The 19,846-nt window shown below is 43.5% G+C and overlaps 2 protein-coding genes across 2 annotated transcripts in view; both read left to right on the top strand.

Moving 5' to 3' along the window:
* LOC137432649 (F-box only protein 25) overlaps positions 1-19,846 on the top strand; it is a 742,106-nt gene that overhangs the window by 480,381 nt on the left and 241,879 nt on the right. The window lies entirely within an intron of this gene.
* LOC144893192 (uncharacterized) lies at positions 23-18,569 on the top strand. The gene is made up of 6 exons (XM_078782834.1): positions 23-41; positions 92-258; positions 445-532; positions 654-715; positions 11,069-11,255; positions 14,204-18,569. Exons 1-5 carry the CDS (start codon positions 23-25, stop codon positions 11,129-11,131), a joined length of 399 nt encoding a protein of 132 aa, XP_078638960.1. The 3' UTR covers positions 11,132-11,255; positions 14,204-18,569.

The raw sequence follows: 19,846 nt of genomic DNA on the forward strand, positions 1-19,846 counted from the left end.
GGGTTGGAAAAGGGGAGGGGGAATGGTCGGAGGAGCTGGGGGTGGGGGCGGACATGGGGTGGGGTTGAGTGGAGGGTGCTGCGGGGGGCAGGGTGGGGGAGGCGGTTTAAAAAGGCATTTTGTGGCGTGCGCCGTGGCGTGTTGACGGCTACAAGAGACGCGCTGCTGCACGGGGCCTTGGTGCGACCCTCGCTGGCACCTGGACCCGTCGACCTAGATCGCACGGATAATGGCCTCGCGTCGTCTCACCTTAAGACGGTAGGCGGGTGGGCAAGAAGGGGGCGAGGGACGGGGGGGGGGGGTGCAATGTGCAACTTGCCATCTTGCCACTCTTAGCACGCAATCCGAGTGTGATGTGGAGCACTAGAACACGGTCTTTTACCGTTTACCCAGACCAACGCCGTGCCCCGTTCACTCACTGTACCTTCATCGTACCCACGTCAGACACATGTCGGACTCGCGTCATGCCCACGGCCACAGCGATTCAACACAGCGAAGATGCATCTAAGCATATCTGTGTGCACGTCTACATGTATGTATATAATGTATACATTAATTATATATATCATTATGCATTCTGTATAAGTGCAGCACACAGCTTTCAAATATCTCGGTGAACTAACATTTTACCGGATTTGGCTTCCCTCCAGCAGGTCTAGCGGCGGCACATCGCTGCGGAGGTTCCGAATGTTACACCCTCGTCATATTTACAATAGTACGTACATCCCATATCTGTCTGCTCTGCGGGTTCTTTCTTCATAATTCATAATCCCAGTGCTCTTATCCCACACTCCCCATGACTGCGCTCCCAAGTGAACGCCCCAAGCTTTTGAAGAAAAACCCTCGGTTAGGTGTTAAATGAAATCCCATGACTGCAGTTCTTCTAAACCTCTCCTTTTTTTCTCCCTCCCTCGCTGCCGCGCCCGCCTCAGCCGACTCCTCTGCCCCGCTCTGCGTCAAAGCCTCCGCGTTGCCTCTTACTGCAGAGAGAATGCCACCAAATCTGGGATGTTTCTCCCGTTTCCTTCTTGCTTTTCTTTCTAATGTCCTTCTCTTTCCTACCCCCTCATTTCATACCCAGGAGCCCCCAACCAATGTTCGTTCTGTCTCCCCCACCCTCTTCGATGAGCCACTCACCATTCATCCTGAGCTGAACTCCCAGGTGGCGCATAGCTCTCACCATGTAAACTGCTTTTCACATTCCATTTATACCTCGACCTTGTACTTAGCGCCGCTTTCATCCCATTCTCTTTGAGATCTCCTGCACTTTTTTGGCGCCACCATGGCGAGGTAGGCCCGGCATTCTGCTATGGATTGCCGTTTGAAATGCCACCATCACTGGGTCCAAATTGGGTGAGCGTTGTCGACCCCGAGGTCATTGCTGTGAAATCTGAACCTGGTAATGCACGAAAATGATCGGCACATGATAAGTGTACCTGGATGTGAACTTCAGAGTATTCGTGAACCAAACTTGTGTGGGGGTTATCAGTTTCTGCTTGCGGCCACAACACGTCGAGAATTGTACTTCAGTGGTGCCGTGCAATTGGTATAGTGATCGTGAAGATTTGATAAATGTCTGAACCATGTTTTGTTGAATTATTTGGATCCCTTGTTTCCTCTCCTTATCGCTATTCCTCTGCTTCCTTCCAAGCAACGCTCATGCCCTCTGCCCACCTCTGTCTCACTCAAACTTCCTTACTTGTAGTATTATCTAATTTGACAAACCATGTTATATCATGGTATATTAAACTGTTTTGGTTCGATGAATATATATATATATATATAATTATATATATATATATATATAGTGTGTTACAAGGAAGAGTACCTTCTGTATCAGCATCCTGAGGGTACGTCACATGACTTGTCACTTCCTGTCCCTCTGTGTCAGGTAGCAATACCTATATAGCTTGCAGTCTTTTTACGCATCTTCCTTTCATCCTGCACAATGCCTCCAACCCTGCCAAGTTCACGTACTTCTTTATATACCCATATGAGTGATAGACCGTTATGGAATGTAAAGAAGTATGTATATTTGGTTTGGGGGACTCATCGGTGGAGTTTCTTTATTTTATTTTTTCTTGATTAGGCGTAGTGTTTTCTATATGAGACTTGTTCGAGGGCATTGTGATCAAATTGTGCTCCTTTAGGCATGCACGTGCTGTGTGTAGCTTTAGTAGTTCAAATTACTCATGGGGTTGAAAGGCAGTTGCCAGCTGCTGACAGCTGGCCAAGGAAGGAAATATGATATAGAATGAGGGAGCCATTCCAGCTTCCCAAAAGGGGTAAAGCCTGCAGTGCAGTAGTAATTGTTCTCTAAGGGGAAAGGAAAAGTTTCATCAGAAAAAGTTTTGTGAAGTAACTTATGGTTTTGGAGCATGCTTCAAAAGTACTTTTTCATTTGTTAAGATTTTTCTTTTTTGATTATTTTTTGAATTTTCTGATTTCTTAGTTGAGATTTCCTCCCGACCCACCCCAGGTTTGCTTAGCAGAACAGTTCTTACATACACACCCTCAGTCGACGTCATGCAGCTCCATGCATCACTCGATCTCAAAGTATGATTTCCTAAATCCTTCTCTTTCCCCTGGAGACCTTCACGGCTCCCTTGCCTCTATCCCTGTGGCATGTGCTGGGCAGGCGCGCACATCAATCGGTGGCTTAACACCGTGACAGGTGGTCACGCACCCCCCTCCCTATCCTCACTTCTCCCACCCCTGTTCCCTAAGCCCCAATGTCGTCCCAGCTCACCCTACTCGAAGTGACCCCTACACAAGCAGGACTTATTGGCCACCCAAAAATAGCCACCCCGAGCACCAATCTTTCACCATACCGAGGCATGAGGTATGAGCTAGTTCTGGAACTCCGCACAAGCATCGTAGATCACTTGTGTGATGCCAGACTTAAATCAAATCCTGAAACTAATGATGAAAATAATCACAATAATCATCATATCATTTTTTTTTGCAATTACCGACATTTATAAAGCACTTTAGCAATTCCATGACTTTCACAACTGCAACTAAACCACGTTCCCTCTTGGTTTGTCAACTACAGTGGAATCTCATCTCGTACGTTTTTGGTGCGTTGAGTGCCGATACATTTCTGTTCCTACGGTTCAGGGTCGGGCCCCCACGCTCCGCCCACTTGTAAAGTAGTTCCACTTACATACGCCTTTTTATAACTCAGGCGAAGGTGCCTGAAACAAATTTTCTCGAAATTCAATTTAAAAAAATTGAAATATCAAAAATATTTGTATTAAAAAAAAGCAAATTTTTTTTTTTAAAAATATCAAAACTTAAAATAAAATCAAAAAAAAAATATCAAAATTTTAAAATATATCAAAAATTCCGATTTTCATTGAAAATAATGACTGTAGTTTTGTACAAAGTAAAATGATGTATAGAGGCATGACAAGCCTGGAGGATCAATTTCTCTCATTCTGCAGAAGTTATGGCTCATGTAATAGTTTACTGGTGCGCACTACTTCGTTTAAAGCGTGCATGCTCGTTCTGTTTAAGCGCGTGCTAACCAATATTACAGGTTTTTTGTTTCAACTCCTAAGGTTTGTGTGCATGTGTAATCCGTGCTGTTACTACAATGTGCCCACTGTTGTGTAAGCAAGCCTTGCGGCTTTACATTTCGGAGATGTCATGGCTCACTTGATGCTCAGTAAGTTTCACATCCTCAACCAGCCCATGAGTTATTAGCACGACTTGCTCGTTAAGACGTGGCAATGTGGTGGCAAATATCAAAGAGCATGCTCCATGCTGAACACACATTTTATTGCATCAGTTAGAAGATTTAATATAATTTAGTCATTATGCTTCATTTTCATTGTAATGAATCACACACAAAGTGCAAAGCAAAGCACATGATTATATCTTTGTTAAAATTGGCTTTGGATGACACCTGAAATGCCACCATCAACTGCGTGTGTGTGTGTGTGTTTGTGTTTGTGTGTGTGTGTGTGTGTGTGTGTGTGTGTGTGTGTGTGTGTTTGTGTGTGTGTGTGTGTGTGTGTGTGTGTGTGTGTGTGTGTGTTTGTGTGTGTGTGTGTGTGTTTGTGTGTGTGTGTGTGTGTGTGTGTGTGTGTTTGTGTGTGTGTGTGTGTGTGTGTGTGTGTGTGTGTGTGTGTGTGTGTGTGTGTGTGTGTGTGTGTGTGTGTCCAGGCTGGGTTTGAATCTCAGCCCAGCTATAAACCGTAATTCTGGTGTTTTGCATGCAGGGCGATCATCCCTCAGATGGACCTTTAACTCGGTCGGTGTCCTGTATGGTAGCATTAGATGGTGAACATTAAAATGCCACGGTGTCCTTCACGAAGAGTAAGCGCGCTATCACGGGTACCCTGAACAAATTACAAATCGTGCACACTCATTCGAGTATCCTGAGTCGGAGTGGTGACCCGTCCACGATCGGAATCTTTGCCAAGAAACTGCTTGGGCAGAACTGATGCTTTGTGTACAGCATAATGAATGAATGATATACTGTATATATATATATATATATATATATATATATATATATATATATATATATATATATATATATATATATATCACAATCACCTCACACTATCACGATATGTATATATGTCACAAACAATCACCTCATACTATCACCATATATATACACCATATATATATGGTGATATATCACAATTGGTGAACAATTGGTGAATATATCGCAATCACCTCATACTATCACCATATATATATATATATATATATCTGTGCAGTGTCTGTCTGGTGTTGTGTTATGTTGTCTTGTCTTGTTTTGCCTTGTCACTGAACGACTCCCTCAAACTTTTGTGAAATCGTACCAAACTTCTGGTATGCACATATCTCTCCCGTCGGTATGTCCTAAGGGTATTATTTTTGAAAAAATTTCGTATTTATTTATTTATTTATTTTGGAGTTTTTTGGGGAAAAAAAAATTTTTTCAACTTCAATTGTTTATAAAATGTGATATCACGTATATTACAAATACATTTGTGCAAAATAATTGTTTGAATTATGATTGGTTTAAACCATGACAAAACGGCAACTCGGGTACAGTCATTTATCTATATATCTACACATCTGGGCAGTGTCTGTGTTGTCACTTAACGACTCCATCAAACTTTTGTTTCCGTGGTTGTGAAGTGTTTTTAATAACGTTGTGGTGGTTTTGAATCACGTGGTGGTGAGGTATTTTGAATTATGTGGTGGTGAGGTGTTTTTAAATGACGTGGTGGTGAGGTGTTTTTAAATCACATGGTGGTGAGGTGTTTTGAATTACGTGGTGGTGAACTATATATAATTACGTGGTGGTGAGGTGTTTTGAATTACGTGGTGGTGAGGTGTTTTGAATTACGTGGTGGTGACGTATTTATAATTACGTGGTGGTGAGGTGTTTTTAATTATGTGGTGGTGAGGTGTTTTGAATTAGTTGGTGATGAGGTGTTTTGAATTACGTGGTGGTGAGGTGTTTTGAATTACTTGGTGGTGAGGTGTTTTTAAATGACGTGGTGGTGAGGTGTTTTTAATTTCGAGGCTGTGAGGTGTTATTATTACGTGTTTTATGGCTGTGAGGTGTTTTCAATTTCGTGGTGGTGAGGTGTTTTTAATTTCGTGGTGGTGAGGTGTTTTTATTACGTGTTTTATGGCTGTGAGGTGTTTTAAATTACGTGGTGGTGAGGTGTTTTGAATTATTTGGTGGTGAGGTGTTTTGAATTACTTGGTGGTGAGGTGTTTTAAATTACGTGGTGGTGAGGTGTTTTGAATTACTGGGTGGTGAGGTGTTTTGAATTACTTGGTGGTGAGGTGTTTTGAATTACTTGGTGGTGAGGTGTTTTGAATTAGTTGGTGATGAGGTGTTTTGAATTACGTGGTGGTGCGGTGTTTTGAATTACTTGGTGGTGAGGTGTTTTGAATTACTTGGTGGTGAGGTGTTTTGAATTAGTTGGTGATGAGGTGTTTTGAATTACGTGGTGGTGAGGTGTTTTGAATTACTTGGTGGTGAGGTGTTTTTAAATGACGTGGTGGTGAGGTGTTTTTAATTTCGAGGCTGTGAGGTGTTATTATTACGTGTTTTATGGCTGTGAGGTGTTTTCAATTTCGTGGTGGTGAGGTGTTTTAAATTTCGTGGTGGTGAGGTGTTTTTATTACGTGTTTTATGGCTGTGAGGTTTTTTAAATTACGTGGTGGTGAGGTGTTTTGAATTATTTGGTGGTGAGGTGTTTTGAATTACTTGGTGGTGAGGTGTTTTAAATTACGTGGTGGTGAGGTGTTTTGAATTACTGGGTGGTGAGGTGTTTTGAATTACTTGGTGGTGAGGTGTTTTGAATTACTTGGTGGTGAGGTGTTTTGAATTAGTTGGTGATGAGGTGTTTTGAATTACGTGGTGGTGAGGTGTTTTGAATTACTTGGTTGTGAGGTGTTTTTAAATGACGTGGTGGTGAGGTGTTTTTAATTTCGAGGCTGTGAGGTGTTATTATTACGTGTTTTATGGCTGTGAGGTGTTTTCAATTTCGTGGTGGTGAGGTGTTTTTAATTTCGTGGTGGTGAGGTGTTTTTATTACGTGTTTTATGGCTGTGAGGTGTTTTAAATTACGTGGTGGTGAGGTGTTTTGAATTATTTGGTGGTGAGGTGTTTTGAATTACATGGTGGTGAGGTGTTTTAAATTACGTGGTGGTGAGGTGTTTTGAATTACTGGGTGGTGAGGTGTTTTGAATTACTTGGTGGTGAGGTGTTTTGAATTACTTGGTGGTGAGGTGTTTTGAATTACTTGGTGGTGAGGTGTTTTGAATTACTTGGTAGTGAGGTGTTTTGAATTACTTGGTGGTGAGGTGTTTTGAATTACTTGGTGGTGAGGTGTTTTGAATTACTTGGTCGTGAGGTGTTTTGAATTACGTGGTGGTGAAGTGTTTTGAATTACTTGGTGGTGAGGTGTTTTAAATTACTTGGTGGTGAGGTGTTTTGAATTACGTGGTGGTGAGGTGTTTTGAATTACGTGGTGGTGAGGTGTTTTGAATTACGTGGTGGTGAGGTAATTATAATTATGTGGTGGTGAGGTGTTTTAAATTACTTGGTGGTGAGGTGTTTTAAATTACTTGGTGGTGAGGTGTTTTGAATTACTTGGTGGTGAGGTGTTTTGAATTACGTGGTGGTGAGGTGTTTTGAATTACGTGGTGGTGAGGTGTAATCGTCCCAAACTTCCAGTCTGCACCTCCCCCTCCCGTATGTATGTGCTGAGGGATTCATTTTTGAATTTTATATATTTTTTCAACCTAAATCTTCAACCTAAATTGTTTATAAAAATGTAATATCACAAACACTACAAATACATTTGTGCAAAATAATTGTTTGTATTATGATTGGTGTAAATCATGACAACACAGCAACTCAGGTACAGTCATTATCCTCAGCTAAAACAAGCCCGTTCCTCAGTAACGACGCCGAGCCAAGCTGGTATATATATATATATATATGTCACAAACACCTCATGCTATCACCATATATATATATGTGTGTGTACTTGGACTAACCTACACTGAGCACCTTCCATTGTGGTGGTTAGCTTGATGTTGGCCTAACGGTTCAGGCCGCTTTTTATGATCTTAGACTCTTGTGTTTTTCCACTGTCATGCTGTTGAATTAACACCAGGTGGGTTGACTCAGTCTGTCCATCCTTCCGAGGTCTGCAAAACGAGTACCCGCTGATTCGTAACAGGGGCACTGCATGAGCGGCACACCCTCGCTTCCAGAAACGATGCCACAGGCTACATATGAAGCGACAACATTCCAGTTGTTTCATCAGAGACACACCTGTGATTTTTGCATCGCGGCTGAAAATCCTCTCAAGACACTTGCTGATGCAAATGGTGGAAGATACTTGAAGAGAGATGCGCAGGTAGAGTTCTTCATTTTATTGAGTCAATCTACATATAATGTCCACAAAAGAGGAGTGCAGAGACAGTGAAGGGACGTTGAATGAAGAGGAAGAGAATGAGACGTTATGCAGGACGAGAAGGAAAGTGGGCGAAGTTTAACAGGAGAAGATTCTGAGTGCATCGGACGAAGGTGATGTAAAAGGCACATATGCGTGGAAAGGTCAAAACTCCGTTATTTTACACACCGAATATGTAGATAGCCCTGTAATGAATTCGGTAAAATATAAATCATTGCAGGACCGCTTCGAGGCGTTGGGAATGCTGGAGTGTTGTATTGGATTTATCGTCTTATGGGAATGACCTTGTTGTGAAAATAACAGTAATTGTCAAGCAAACCATGAGATCTACAACCATTTTAACAACACTCGGAAATAATAACATAATTACTTGTCTAGACTCGCTATGCCATCGCCAACGATGGGAATGGAGGTGATTTTGGGCTTTCGCGTCATGTCGCCGCCTTCCATGTTTTAACCAAACGCTGGTGGCCGGTTGGAAATTGCAGCGGCCGCTCTCAAGAAAGTGTCGGAAACAGAAGCGGTGACGTTTCCCACCACGTCACTCTGCTGCCATTCCGAAGCATTGTCACCAAGAAGCACCGAGAGCTTACGAAACTCCGAGGTGCTGCCAACACTCACCGCAACATGCCTAAAACATACAACTCACCCGGCGACAGCCCTGTGTGTGTCGTCTGTCGAGGAGCCTTGCTGGCTTTGGCAACGCTCAGCAGGTCAAAGCCAAGAAGATTTTGGCACCGGCTCGACTTTTTTTCGACCTAAAAGCGAAGATGAAGACAGCGAGCTGCTTGTTTGCAAACACGCGAGCATGATCGCCAGGAAAGGGTCCGAGCCAAAGCAGGTCCAATTAAAAAAGGTGCACCTTTGGTTTGCTTGCGGAAAACAGAGACAGATTTGTACAGCGGTGTCACGGATCCTATGGCAAAAGAATTGGGGACAATTGTTGAGTAGAGTGGCAAAAACTACCGCTGTTGTTAAATGCTCCAACCACAAGGGGCCATATGCGTATGATGTATGTGGAAGGAGCAAATCCTCCATCTTCTCTAATATATATATATATATATTTATATAATTTACATCTTCTCGCCTTACTCCGATATCCTCACAATCTCCTTAGTTCTTGCCCACATCCTCCCCTTTATCTACCCTCTGCATTTACCATTCCATTTACAACATGCATTTTCTCAATTTACAACCTCAGGTATAAAAAAAAACTACTCCTAAGAAAAGTTTTGAAAAAATCAAAAAATTTGAATTTAATTAACGAAAATTTGAAAAGTTAAAGTTAGTTATTTTCCCTACGAAGAAAGAACCCACTCTAACCAAGATTAGTCTTCCACTCCCAAAGAAAACCCTCATGCCAAATGTGATTGCACAATCCTAACTGTCAGTCCTGGGCAGTTGTTTCACTCCCCCTTCAGATGGACACCTCCTCTGACAAAGTAGATTAAATGACTTCGCAATATGTATAAGAATGAAACAGTAGTAGGTCTTCAAGGGGGCACTCAAACATTTATTGGAAACATTTACTTATTAGGCCAAAAAATGGCAACACTAAGTATATATATAATTACATATATACATATATACCTCGTTACGCTTACTTGGGTTGCCATGGACTGTTGTTATTGCTATTCGTAGAACTTTTTAAGCAGCACTCTTATTTTAATTATTATTTTTTATCTTTTATATTCCACTAAATCCGTCAGTGGCCTTTCAAGTTGTTCTACTGTTGGCCTACTAACAAATAATTGTCCTGAGTTTTTGTTTTCTTTATGTTGACATCTCAACAACTCTACTTCCAAAGCCTGTAGCCATGAACACGACTTCCAAAAAGTTAGTTGGTAAAGTGCGAAAGCTTTGCGTACGTGGATTTAGTGGTGTACGAGTCCAGCTGTCCCTCGTTATTAGTTATGGCTTTTTCAGTAGGCAGCGATTATGTCGTTTTCATCTCGGAGAGTGAAAGGAAATAAGCGAAAGCGTGTTTTTGGCTGTTTCGGAGTTGAACGTTGCTCAACACTGACCGACCCCGAAATTTGCACCATGCTTGAGCAAAGATGGGTTCCAACAGAAAGGGGCATTTTCCTCTCACTGCCTGTTTTGTATTACACTGCTCCACCATTTAATCTGATCAACAGGGCCATTGCTCAATGCCATTGCATGCCACCAGAACGTCCACCCGCCATTCCCCTCCAAAAGGAAAAGCATCGCCAGCACCGTCGGGACTTTCTTTTAAGGGAATTCTCAGCAATGCCCAAAATGTACTCGAGCACTTGAAAGCATGGTGAGATGTGTCAAGCCAAAATCTTCGTATTTTGGTTGTGACTCTTTTTAGTGGTTGTGCGCTAGCAGGATAGCCAAGTGGTACGTATATTTGTTTCTAAGCTTTAAACTGTCATGCTGGTGTTTTGCAGGCAGGACGAGTCATCAATGTGTGTGCCGTCCCTTGAAAGGACGTTAAACCGGGCATCCCGTCTGCCGGCATTAGTTGGTGGACATTAAAGATCCCGCGGTGTCCTTGGTGAAGGGTAGGTGAGCTCTCGCCACCACCGAGTTCAACTTTCCTGTCCTAATTACTCCTGGGAAGGCAATAGCAAACCACCCGGTATAACCATTGCCAAGAAACTGCACTATCAGCTCTAATGCTCTGTAAAGAATACGTACGTATCATCATCATCATCATCATCATCATAGTGGTCATAGAGGCAGGTAGGATTCAGGATGATAAGAATACATTTTAGCCATTGCTCCTTTGTACGTTGTTGTTTCGTCAAGCTATGAGAGTATAGTTGTGTAGTTGTTGTCCATTTGTGTACAATCACTCTTGTGATAGTGTGAAAGCATCTTCCACCCCTTCTTCCAAAACACCCCCTCCCTTCCTCGCCCCCTCACCCATTTCCACTTCTTTCACCATCGTTCGGAACACAATGTCTGCCGGACACAATAAAATCATTGTCAATGGTACATTTGTGTATTGGACATTTCAGTTGCACTGGGATGACACCGACACACCATATGTGATATTTTGTGAATTGGTACTGTCTATCTCTTTGGAAATCTGTCTTTCTGTCTGTTTTCTCTTGGTATTGATTAAGTTGTTGCACATGTGTACTTCACAGTGCTCCCTATCGGTGGTGCTCCAGTCTCTTAAGTTCGTTGAGTTGACCGACTACAAGCGTTGAGGCTCACGGAAGAAGGAAGTGACAAAATGATGGGAAGTAAACGTATTACATTGTGGTGGTGAGAAACAGATGGACATGAAACAGACGGACAAGCAGGATGAGAAGATGTATAAAAGATATACAGGTAATATTGCCTTTAACTGCAGCAGCACGAATGACTATAGGAGGAAGGGAGATGGAGGAGAGGTGAACAGAAGGAATGAGGATGGAGATGTGGACAAGGATTATGTTTGGGAAGATTCAGGGTGTCAGGGAAATGTCACAACCCACATTACTATATCAAAATGACCACCTCGCACTTCACACCCAACCTCCCCTCACTACACACCTTGCCATTCCACGTGGGAACTGCCTACGAGTTTGAATGTTGTTCCAACTCGAATTTGCTTGTGGACAGGACAAGATCCTATGGGACCTTTCAAAAAAAAACCCCTCCAGAAAACCAGGCTATTGGGTGCCAGTACCCAAGCTCTATACTCCTGCCCTAATGTAAGGATTGTATTGCGTAAGCGACATACCGGGCTGACAGGATGGCCTACAGGTATGCATAGTCGCCTTTAAGCTGTCTATCCTGGGTTCGAAGCCTGACCCAGTTATAAACTGTCATGGTGGTGCTTCACAGGTGGGGTGATTTGTGTGCCATCCCTCGGATGGGCGTTAATCGGGTGTCACGTCTGCCAGCATCCGTTGGTAGGCATTAAATGTCCCACCCACAGTGTCCTTCTTTGTTCAGTAAGCAAGCTATCGCCGGCACCATGGCCAAGTTCCAAATTCATACGCTAAACAGCAGCGGGACGCACAGCAACACCCTCAGCCAATGATGCTACCCCGCAGCCTTGTGCGGCATACCCGCACGTCCAGAAATGGCACGGAGGTGTGGAGAGGTGCTGCCCAGGCTAGATAATCTTGTACCATTTGTGTCACTGTAAACACCTTAAAAATTCTCCATCCTTAGAATCCCAGGCGTAGCACCGCGATGTTGTACTATGACGTCATATGTGTATGCCAGTTTGAACATTCCTCATTCCCTGTAAGGTAGATGGACCACCATGGGTACGTAGGAACAGTCACAGCATCACACACTTTGATTGGCATCACAAAGTTCACATCGCTTCATTTCCCCTGGTCAACTTGTGCAAACCTTTCCTCTCACGCAAGCACTTCCGCATCATTTCGAAGCAACGCATTTAATTAATCATTGGATTCTTTTTTCATTATTCATGACTGTTTCCGGAATCCCACAAGGATGTGCTTGCGATGTTTGTCCAAACATTGCTTTCTTGACTGTTGCGACACAGGCCTAAGACACAGTCCATATAGGCCGTCGTTCATCCAAAAATAATGGGCGTAAAACGAGATCGACCTCTGGTTTCAGGAAGTAAACATATTACATAACTTTTCTGTTAAAAACAACCTGCTGAGTGTTCCACGTTGATTTTGAAGTCATTGAAATGTTGATCTGAATCTGTTACCTGCATGGGGAGTGTAGTTGAGATACTTTGGTTTGTAAGTGTCAGTTTCGGGGATGGAGACGGGTAGTTTCGGGATAGATGAGTTACCGTTTGTGCAACCTGATATTTCTATGGATACAGATACTTAAGAAGAACATTTGCCAGTTTATTGCTGTTGCACGTTTGAAAAAGCTTCGACCAGATCTGAAAAATGAAGTCGCCGCTACAGGAGTCGTCGAGATAAATGCTTTGCTGAAGCTGGTAAAATGGAACCAGATCAACTACTCAACGGATTTGGTCCCCTTCAACCAGCTATAGCTGAGCATTAAACACCTCTGGAGCTTCAGAACATCTGCACAACTACTTACAATCCCAAACTACCCTCACACCCCAGGCAGCACCCTCCCAACCACGCGTTTAGTGGTGCAACCTGCAATGCTATGCGTAACAAGTAGGTGACCCTTAAATCTTCAACGACACTTGACCTCATAACACGCTGACCTCTTAAACTTTCCTCAAAGGATATGATATCTGAGCTTCTATATGTTCAGGTGAATGTGCAAATACATCTATACCTTTAAGGCAATGAGCGTCCAGGAGATCAAGGTGTCGTCAAGGAAATAAAGATGAGGAATTGAGGAATGTCTTTCATTTTATAAAACCTTGCCAACACCTGCGGCATGATTTACTTTATTTATTTATATTCCACGATGTCAATATCAGAGCCTTGTACCATTTGTTTTTCGTCATGCCTCTGAGGTTTGGAGAGGGTTAGCCATTACAAGGCCGCACTCTTCCGTTTAACCCTTTCCGGGCATTTATAGGGGCATCGAGGTTCCACGTACTTCTTTTTCATGTCCAGGCCTTTATAGGGCCATGGATGTTCCGGTTACTTCTTTTTTTGGTATTTTCCTTATTGTTATGGTGTTTCTTGGACATCGACTGTACATGGCCCATGTCTAAGCTCCATGAACTCCACTGCACTTGCAGCTGTTTACAACTGTGTTGCCATCCTATCCAAAGCAACTGGGCAAAGCGTCTCCTTTGTAGCGGGCAATCCGACCTAGTTAGACACTCGATTTAATTGATCTGCTCCAACTCCAGTAATCTTCTCGCTTACAAGTGCTCATAATAAGCACTCGAAGCCTCAATTTCCACACCGATTATGAGTGATACTTGTTTTTGAAAACAAAATTAATAGAAACATGAACAATGTAGAGCGATTACTTTGGCTGGCGAGGACCAGGAGGCCAAGGGTGGTGACACGCAGACGGTACTATGGTTTTCCTATTCAATGGGAGTTCACATTCGCCACTTTGGGACTATATGATATATATAGGATTGCCAAAGGATACAAAAATGGTGATGTTGCGGCCAACGAAAAGGACCAAAGCTTCTGATTTTTTTTCCGTCAGTTGTTGGTCGTTCAGATGTAATGATGGTTAACCGAATCCTGTTAGTTTAACTTCACTATCCTTGTTAAACAACCACCGGCAGCACATAGATGTCTATGGTAAATGGTACGAATAATTCACTGTGCTGACTTGCCGATGTTTTTGGTGCTCGGGTTAAACCCAAAAGTCTTTTGCTTCCTCAGCAGTGTGTGTTTTGTTTGCTGCAGGTTTGACGGGTCGAGGATGGAGGTGGGAGAGACGGGCAGGGGCGGTGAGGATGTCAAATGAGAGGGAAATTTCGCTTTAGGCACACTAGACTAGCCAGGCCTCAGGCTTCACCATTCCGATTGTACCTGCACTTCAGGTCAACTTCTTGTACCTCTGCCATTCCCTCATCATCCATCTCCCAAAGTGAGCTCAGCTTTGTCAATGTAGCCGTCTCTGTCATTCCACAGTGGGCCTTGGATATTAAGCAATCGGCCTGGCTAAGTAAGCCAAATGAGAAGCCGGGATACCGTGAAAAATGTCCGCCCGCAGGGAGCTCGTTTGCTTGCAATCAATATTTCCTTTGGCTGAAGATTAATATTGGATGTCACGCATCAGAGAAGGGTGGCAAGTATGTCTAAGTCATTTTTTTTTCTTCCAGAATTAACATGTTCTTGGGAAGCTAAGCCATCATTTATGGAATGGATGACATACACTATTGGAAATAATTTTGGAAACACAGGAGAAAAATGGGCATAAAATGCAAATAACTTGTGATAGAATTGCATTTCATGCGTAAAAATGAAATGCTCCAAGGTACAGTCTTGCGTTGATACAATACCCTGTGATTGGCTATCATGAAAGCAATGAGAAGGGAGCACCTGCAGATGTGCTATAAAAGTATAGGTGGTAGTCATGTATTGTGGTGAATGGAAAAGGTTCCTGGTTCCTGGTTCCTGGGAAGGAAATATCACATGACAAGCATATAATCAAAGGCTACTCCAATGGGGGCAGATTTCAGCCTGACCTTGTTTCAGCAGGAGGTGTATCCAAAACTTTGGGAGGGATACACCAAACTGATACTGTGGACAACAAAAGTGGTCGATGAAGAAATGACACATTCCTCAAAAGTTTATGTCAGAGAACATACCCTGAGTTAGTTACCTATGTGATAGACGACAATCCACTGGAGATCTTGAGATTGACGAAGCTGAAAGTATGGGTGTTGATGTTTTGTCAAGAACAATAACATACACAATAGCACAAAATGATCTCATTAAATGTGTACCTGCCAGAAAACCCTCTTTGTGTATTCAAAGTCGAGGCTCGTGGAAGAACTAGTGCACGGAGTGGATTAGGACGTAACCGGACAAAAGTATCAGTAGAGAGAGGGGTGCACCACCAGCAGAGATGAAGAACAAGATAGAGGGACATTTGGACAACCAATAGATTGGGGGAGGGGCAGAAAAGGACCCATGGGGGTGTACAGGATGGATACAGAAGGAAACTCTCAGGAAGTTCCACAATTGGAAACTAGAACAGCACAGCGTACCTCCACCAGGCTAAACAGTTTACATTTTGTATCCCACTGATAGGCCACATCTGGATTCGGACCTAAATCAAAATCTAATTGGCTTGTTCATGTCACCTAACCAAACCATCCACCTAGTTTTGTCATAATCCATCCAAAAGTTTTTGAGATATCCTGCTATATATCGTTTTTGGCCCGACCACTTAATGGTGAAGAATCACTGAAAAAATAAACGATTTCCATATCCGGATTTACACCAAAATTGAACGAATTCAAATCAATGTCACAAATCCAACCTTTCCCCCAAATTTCGCCCGAATCCATCCACATCCAGATATCCTGTTCACAGACAAACCGACAGACAGATAACAGATAGGGGTGAAAACAAACATAACCTCTGTCCACCTTCGGTGGCGGAGGTAAAAAGAGGAGGGATGGTGAGCATTGATCCCGGATTTCGGGAGTTTCCCCAGGAGGAGGTTCATGGTGGACCATGTGCAGACCAGAAAGGAGGTGGGAGAAGACCAAGAGACCACCAACCAGTCTGCGATGGGAAAGTGATAGACTCGGCTTCAGCCGAGATTCCAATGATCTTGGAGACCTTGGCTTCCACGGCGTTGTAACTGAGCTAGGTGTGAGGCAGGAGCACCAGCCCAGAGGGGAGAACAGTATTCCATTGAGCTGCGGATGAAAGCGTTGAAGGTGGGTAGGTGTTCAGCTCTGACTTTGTATGATGGAGGATGCCCATTCTGCGAGGCCAACTTTGAAATGTGTTTTGGCCAAGAAAGGCCATGGTTGTTAATTGTTAAAGCCGTGGCCGTGGTTGTTAAAGGCCAAACCCTAGGAATTTGAATGACTGACCTTCCTCAAGGGGATTGTTAAGAAAGTAGATAGGAGGGTTTGCCAGACAGTCCTTTCAGAGAGAGATTGTGAAAGTGTGAGATTTGTCACAATTGAAACACACATTCCAAGTGTTTGACCAGCTTGTGATTTTGTTAAGGTCTGAAGAGAGGCAGACGCTGCAGCCTTCCTGTCTGAAGGATGAGGGATGTCACGGCAGAGGGTGGAGTCATCAGCAAATAGATAAAGGGGATTTTCCAGAGAGTGAGAAGGAGTTTTCTGAAGCTGAAAAGAGGCAACCAAACAAAGAGGCTGAAATAGGCAGCAGAAATGAAACAGTGAGACGAACAAACCTGGAAGAAGGTGCTCTTCACAGATGAGTCCAAGATTGAAATGTTTTACAATAATCAACATCAATTTGTTCAAAGTGTCAGACTGGGAAGCGGTATAGCAGCCAGTGTACAACAGCTACAGTGAGGCATCGGGGTTATTTTTTATTTTTTATTTTTTTTCATACAGAATCGAGGCTCGTGAAAGAGCTAACATTTATCACAAAAAAAAAATCTAACAGACAAACAAAATATATAAAAAGAGGGAGCGGTAGACAAGATGGGGAGAGAAGGGTAAGCACACAAACACAAAATTTGAGAGCAGGGACATCGGGAGATGTGTGGGAGGGAGAGGGCTTGTGGGGAGGAGGCGTGGGAAGGGGGGGGGGGGTGGGAGAAGTATAAAACACAAGGACACCAAGGATTTCCAGGAAAGAAGTTGGCATTTTAAAAAGTGGAATTGGGGTGAAATTAGCGGGGGTAGAAAAGATCAAGGTTTTGGATGGGGGAAGATAAGAGATGGTGGTGAACAGCTGTTTTGAAGACCTGGAGGGTGGAGTGGGATTGAAGAGAGTGAGGGAGTTTGTTCCAGAGGCGGGAGAAAAGGGGAATGAAGGTGAGCAGAGAGTCTTGATTTTGGCAGTTTAACCATAAGAGGATGTAGGCAGGTGGATCCATACAATCGTGTGGCGACAAGTCATCTAAAGGTGGTAGAAATTTAAATAAAATTTAAAGGTACGCTGACTGCCGACAGATACAGGCAGGTTCTGATCCATCATGCCATTCCTTCGGGAACACTTCTCTTTTGGCGAAGATTCCTCTTCCAACATGACAACGACCCCAAGCACACGGCCAATTTCCTGAGTACCTATCTGGAATGTAAAGAGGCTGATGGAATGTCGACACAAATGCCTTGACCTGAACAAAATCCTGATATGAGCGTCATTGAGACTGTAAGGAGTTATATATATATATATATGAAGAAGGTCACACGACAACCAAACATTTTGGATAAATTAATTATAGAAGATATTTGGATCAACATTCTGCAGTCGTCCATTGATAAACTCGATAGGAGCATGAAAACTAGGCCTCATGCGCTCTATATAAGCAAAGGCCTCACATACCACATCCGAATGCACTGCACAACGTGTTGTTTATTTATTTATTTGTATATCTTCTGTAATAATACATTGTGTATGTTTTTTGGTGTTGTTTTTGGATGCATGGTCAAGGTTCGTGGAAGAGCCGGACCGGAATGGAAATGGGAAAATACCAAGAGCAGATTAGAAGTGATATGAGATAAAAGCTAGTGAGGGGGTTTTGGGGGTGAAGGGTGAAGATCATAACACATGGGGGTGAAGATCCTGCGCAAAAGCAGAAACACAGCAAGAAGAGGAAGGGAAAAAACCAATAAAGGAACAAACCAACCGACAACTATCAAAAGTAAAGAGGTGATGGAGAAAAATCACAATAACCTTGAAAAAGTGGGAGTGCTTTGGAATGGGATAATTTGGGGGTAGAAAAGATCATGCGCATGGGTGAGGGATGACCAGAGGTAGAGGTGAATTGCTGTCTTGAAGTCTTGGATGGAAGAATGGGGACTGAACAGACTTGGGGAAGTTGGTTCCACATTCGAGAGAAGAGAGGAACGAATGAGTGGAGGTGAGCAGTGAGCCTGGATGTTGGGAGCACCTCTCAGGTTCAACCACTCATTAATCTGTGCATATCCTGTGTATGTTTCCCGAATTATTTCCAATACTATGCATTATCTAAACTTCCAAGACAAGATTTATTTATTTTTTCATCCCTTTTTGGCAATATTAATATTTGCCAAAAGTATTGTGGGGAGAAACTTCAGAGTGAGAGGAGAAATTGTTTCATGCAATAAAAAGCTTTGGCCTCCTATGACGTATCGTTTGCTGCCGTTTTAATTATCGGGCATTGTCAATGCTGTTCATCGTTGTTGGAGTAACACATCATCACACCTACGGTGCACTTTTATAAATGTTGGCTAGGCATGCCGATGGCCGACACGTGATTGCATCATTCACAGGCCGAGACTACAAATGCGATCGTTGGCTGAATTTAGGGTATCAATATTCTTTTGGCCAAACCTTCTCCCCCTCCCGCATCCTCCCATTCCCATCCTTCCTCCCCCCACTCTAACCGAGCCGACCCCTCCTACTACACTGTCTCCATCCTCTTGCACTAGAGCGGCCCATATACTGCTGAGAAAGCCTGGCATGCATAATTAATAAAGACATCGGCGGATGGCTGCTGCGCGAGAGGGGACGGCGCGTGCAAAGCTATATCGACTCGTCGATGTCCGCAGCGCCCGCTCGGGGGCGTCTAAAGATGCATTTCCTGCCATTACTATTTGGCTAATGCAGCGCGGTGTGCGTGTTGCGAGCCGAGGAGGGACAGAGAGAGAGAAGACATGGGAGAGGGCAGTGGAGAGGAAAGAGAGAGAGGGGAAGTGAGGGAGAGAGAGTGAGTGTGAGAGTGAGAGAGAGTGTGAGAGAGAGGGAGAGTGAAAGAGTGAGAGAGTGTGTGAGAGAGAGAGTGAGAGAGAGAGGGTGAGAGAGAGTGGGAGAGAGAGAGAGAGAGTGGGAGAGAGAGAGTGTGAGAGAGAGAGAGAGAGAATGAGTGAGAGTGTGAGAGTGAGAGAGAGAGTGAAAGAGTGAAAGAGTGAGAGAGTGAGAGAGTGAGAGAGAGAGTGTGTGAGAGTGAGTGAGATAGACAGAGAGTGGGAGAGAGAGTGTGTGAGAGTGAGTGAGATAGACAGAGAGTGGGAGAGAGAGAGAGAGTGGGATAGAGAGAGTGAGTGAGTGAGGAGAGTGCGGGAGTGAGAGAGAGTGAGTGATTGAGAGAGAGAGAGAGCGAGAGTGAGAGAGAGTGAATGATTGAGAGAGTGTGAGTGATTGAGAGAGAGTGAGTTTTTTTTTTTTTTTTTTTTTTTTTTTGTATACAAGATCGAGGCTCGTGAAAGAGCGAACATTAATCACACAGAAAGACAAACCGACACATAAAACATATAACATCGGGAACGGTAGACAAGATGGGGGGAGAGGGGGAAGGAGAGGGGGAAGGAGTGAGAGACAGTGTGTGATTGTGAGTGAGTGATTGAGTGAGAGAGAGTGAGAGTGAGTGATTGAGAGAGAGTGTGTGAGAGTGAGAGAGTG

This window comes from Myxine glutinosa, chromosome 8 (genome assembly GCF_964187855.1).
Source record: "Myxine glutinosa chromosome 8, kmMyxGlut1.1, whole genome shotgun sequence".
NCBI classification, from domain to species: Eukaryota; Metazoa; Chordata; class Myxini; order Myxiniformes; family Myxinidae; genus Myxine; species Myxine glutinosa.

Bases quoted from the DNA above. Each gene is read 5' to 3' on its own strand.
- LOC144893192 (XM_078782834.1), top strand. The intron at 533-653 runs GTATGTATATAA...TCCCTCCAGCAG, and splicing joins ATCTGTGTGCACGTCTACAT to GTCTAGCGGCGGCACATCGC. The intron at 716-11,068 runs GTACGTACATCC...TGTACTTCACAG, and splicing joins CCCTCGTCATATTTACAATA to TGCTCCCTATCGGTGGTGCT.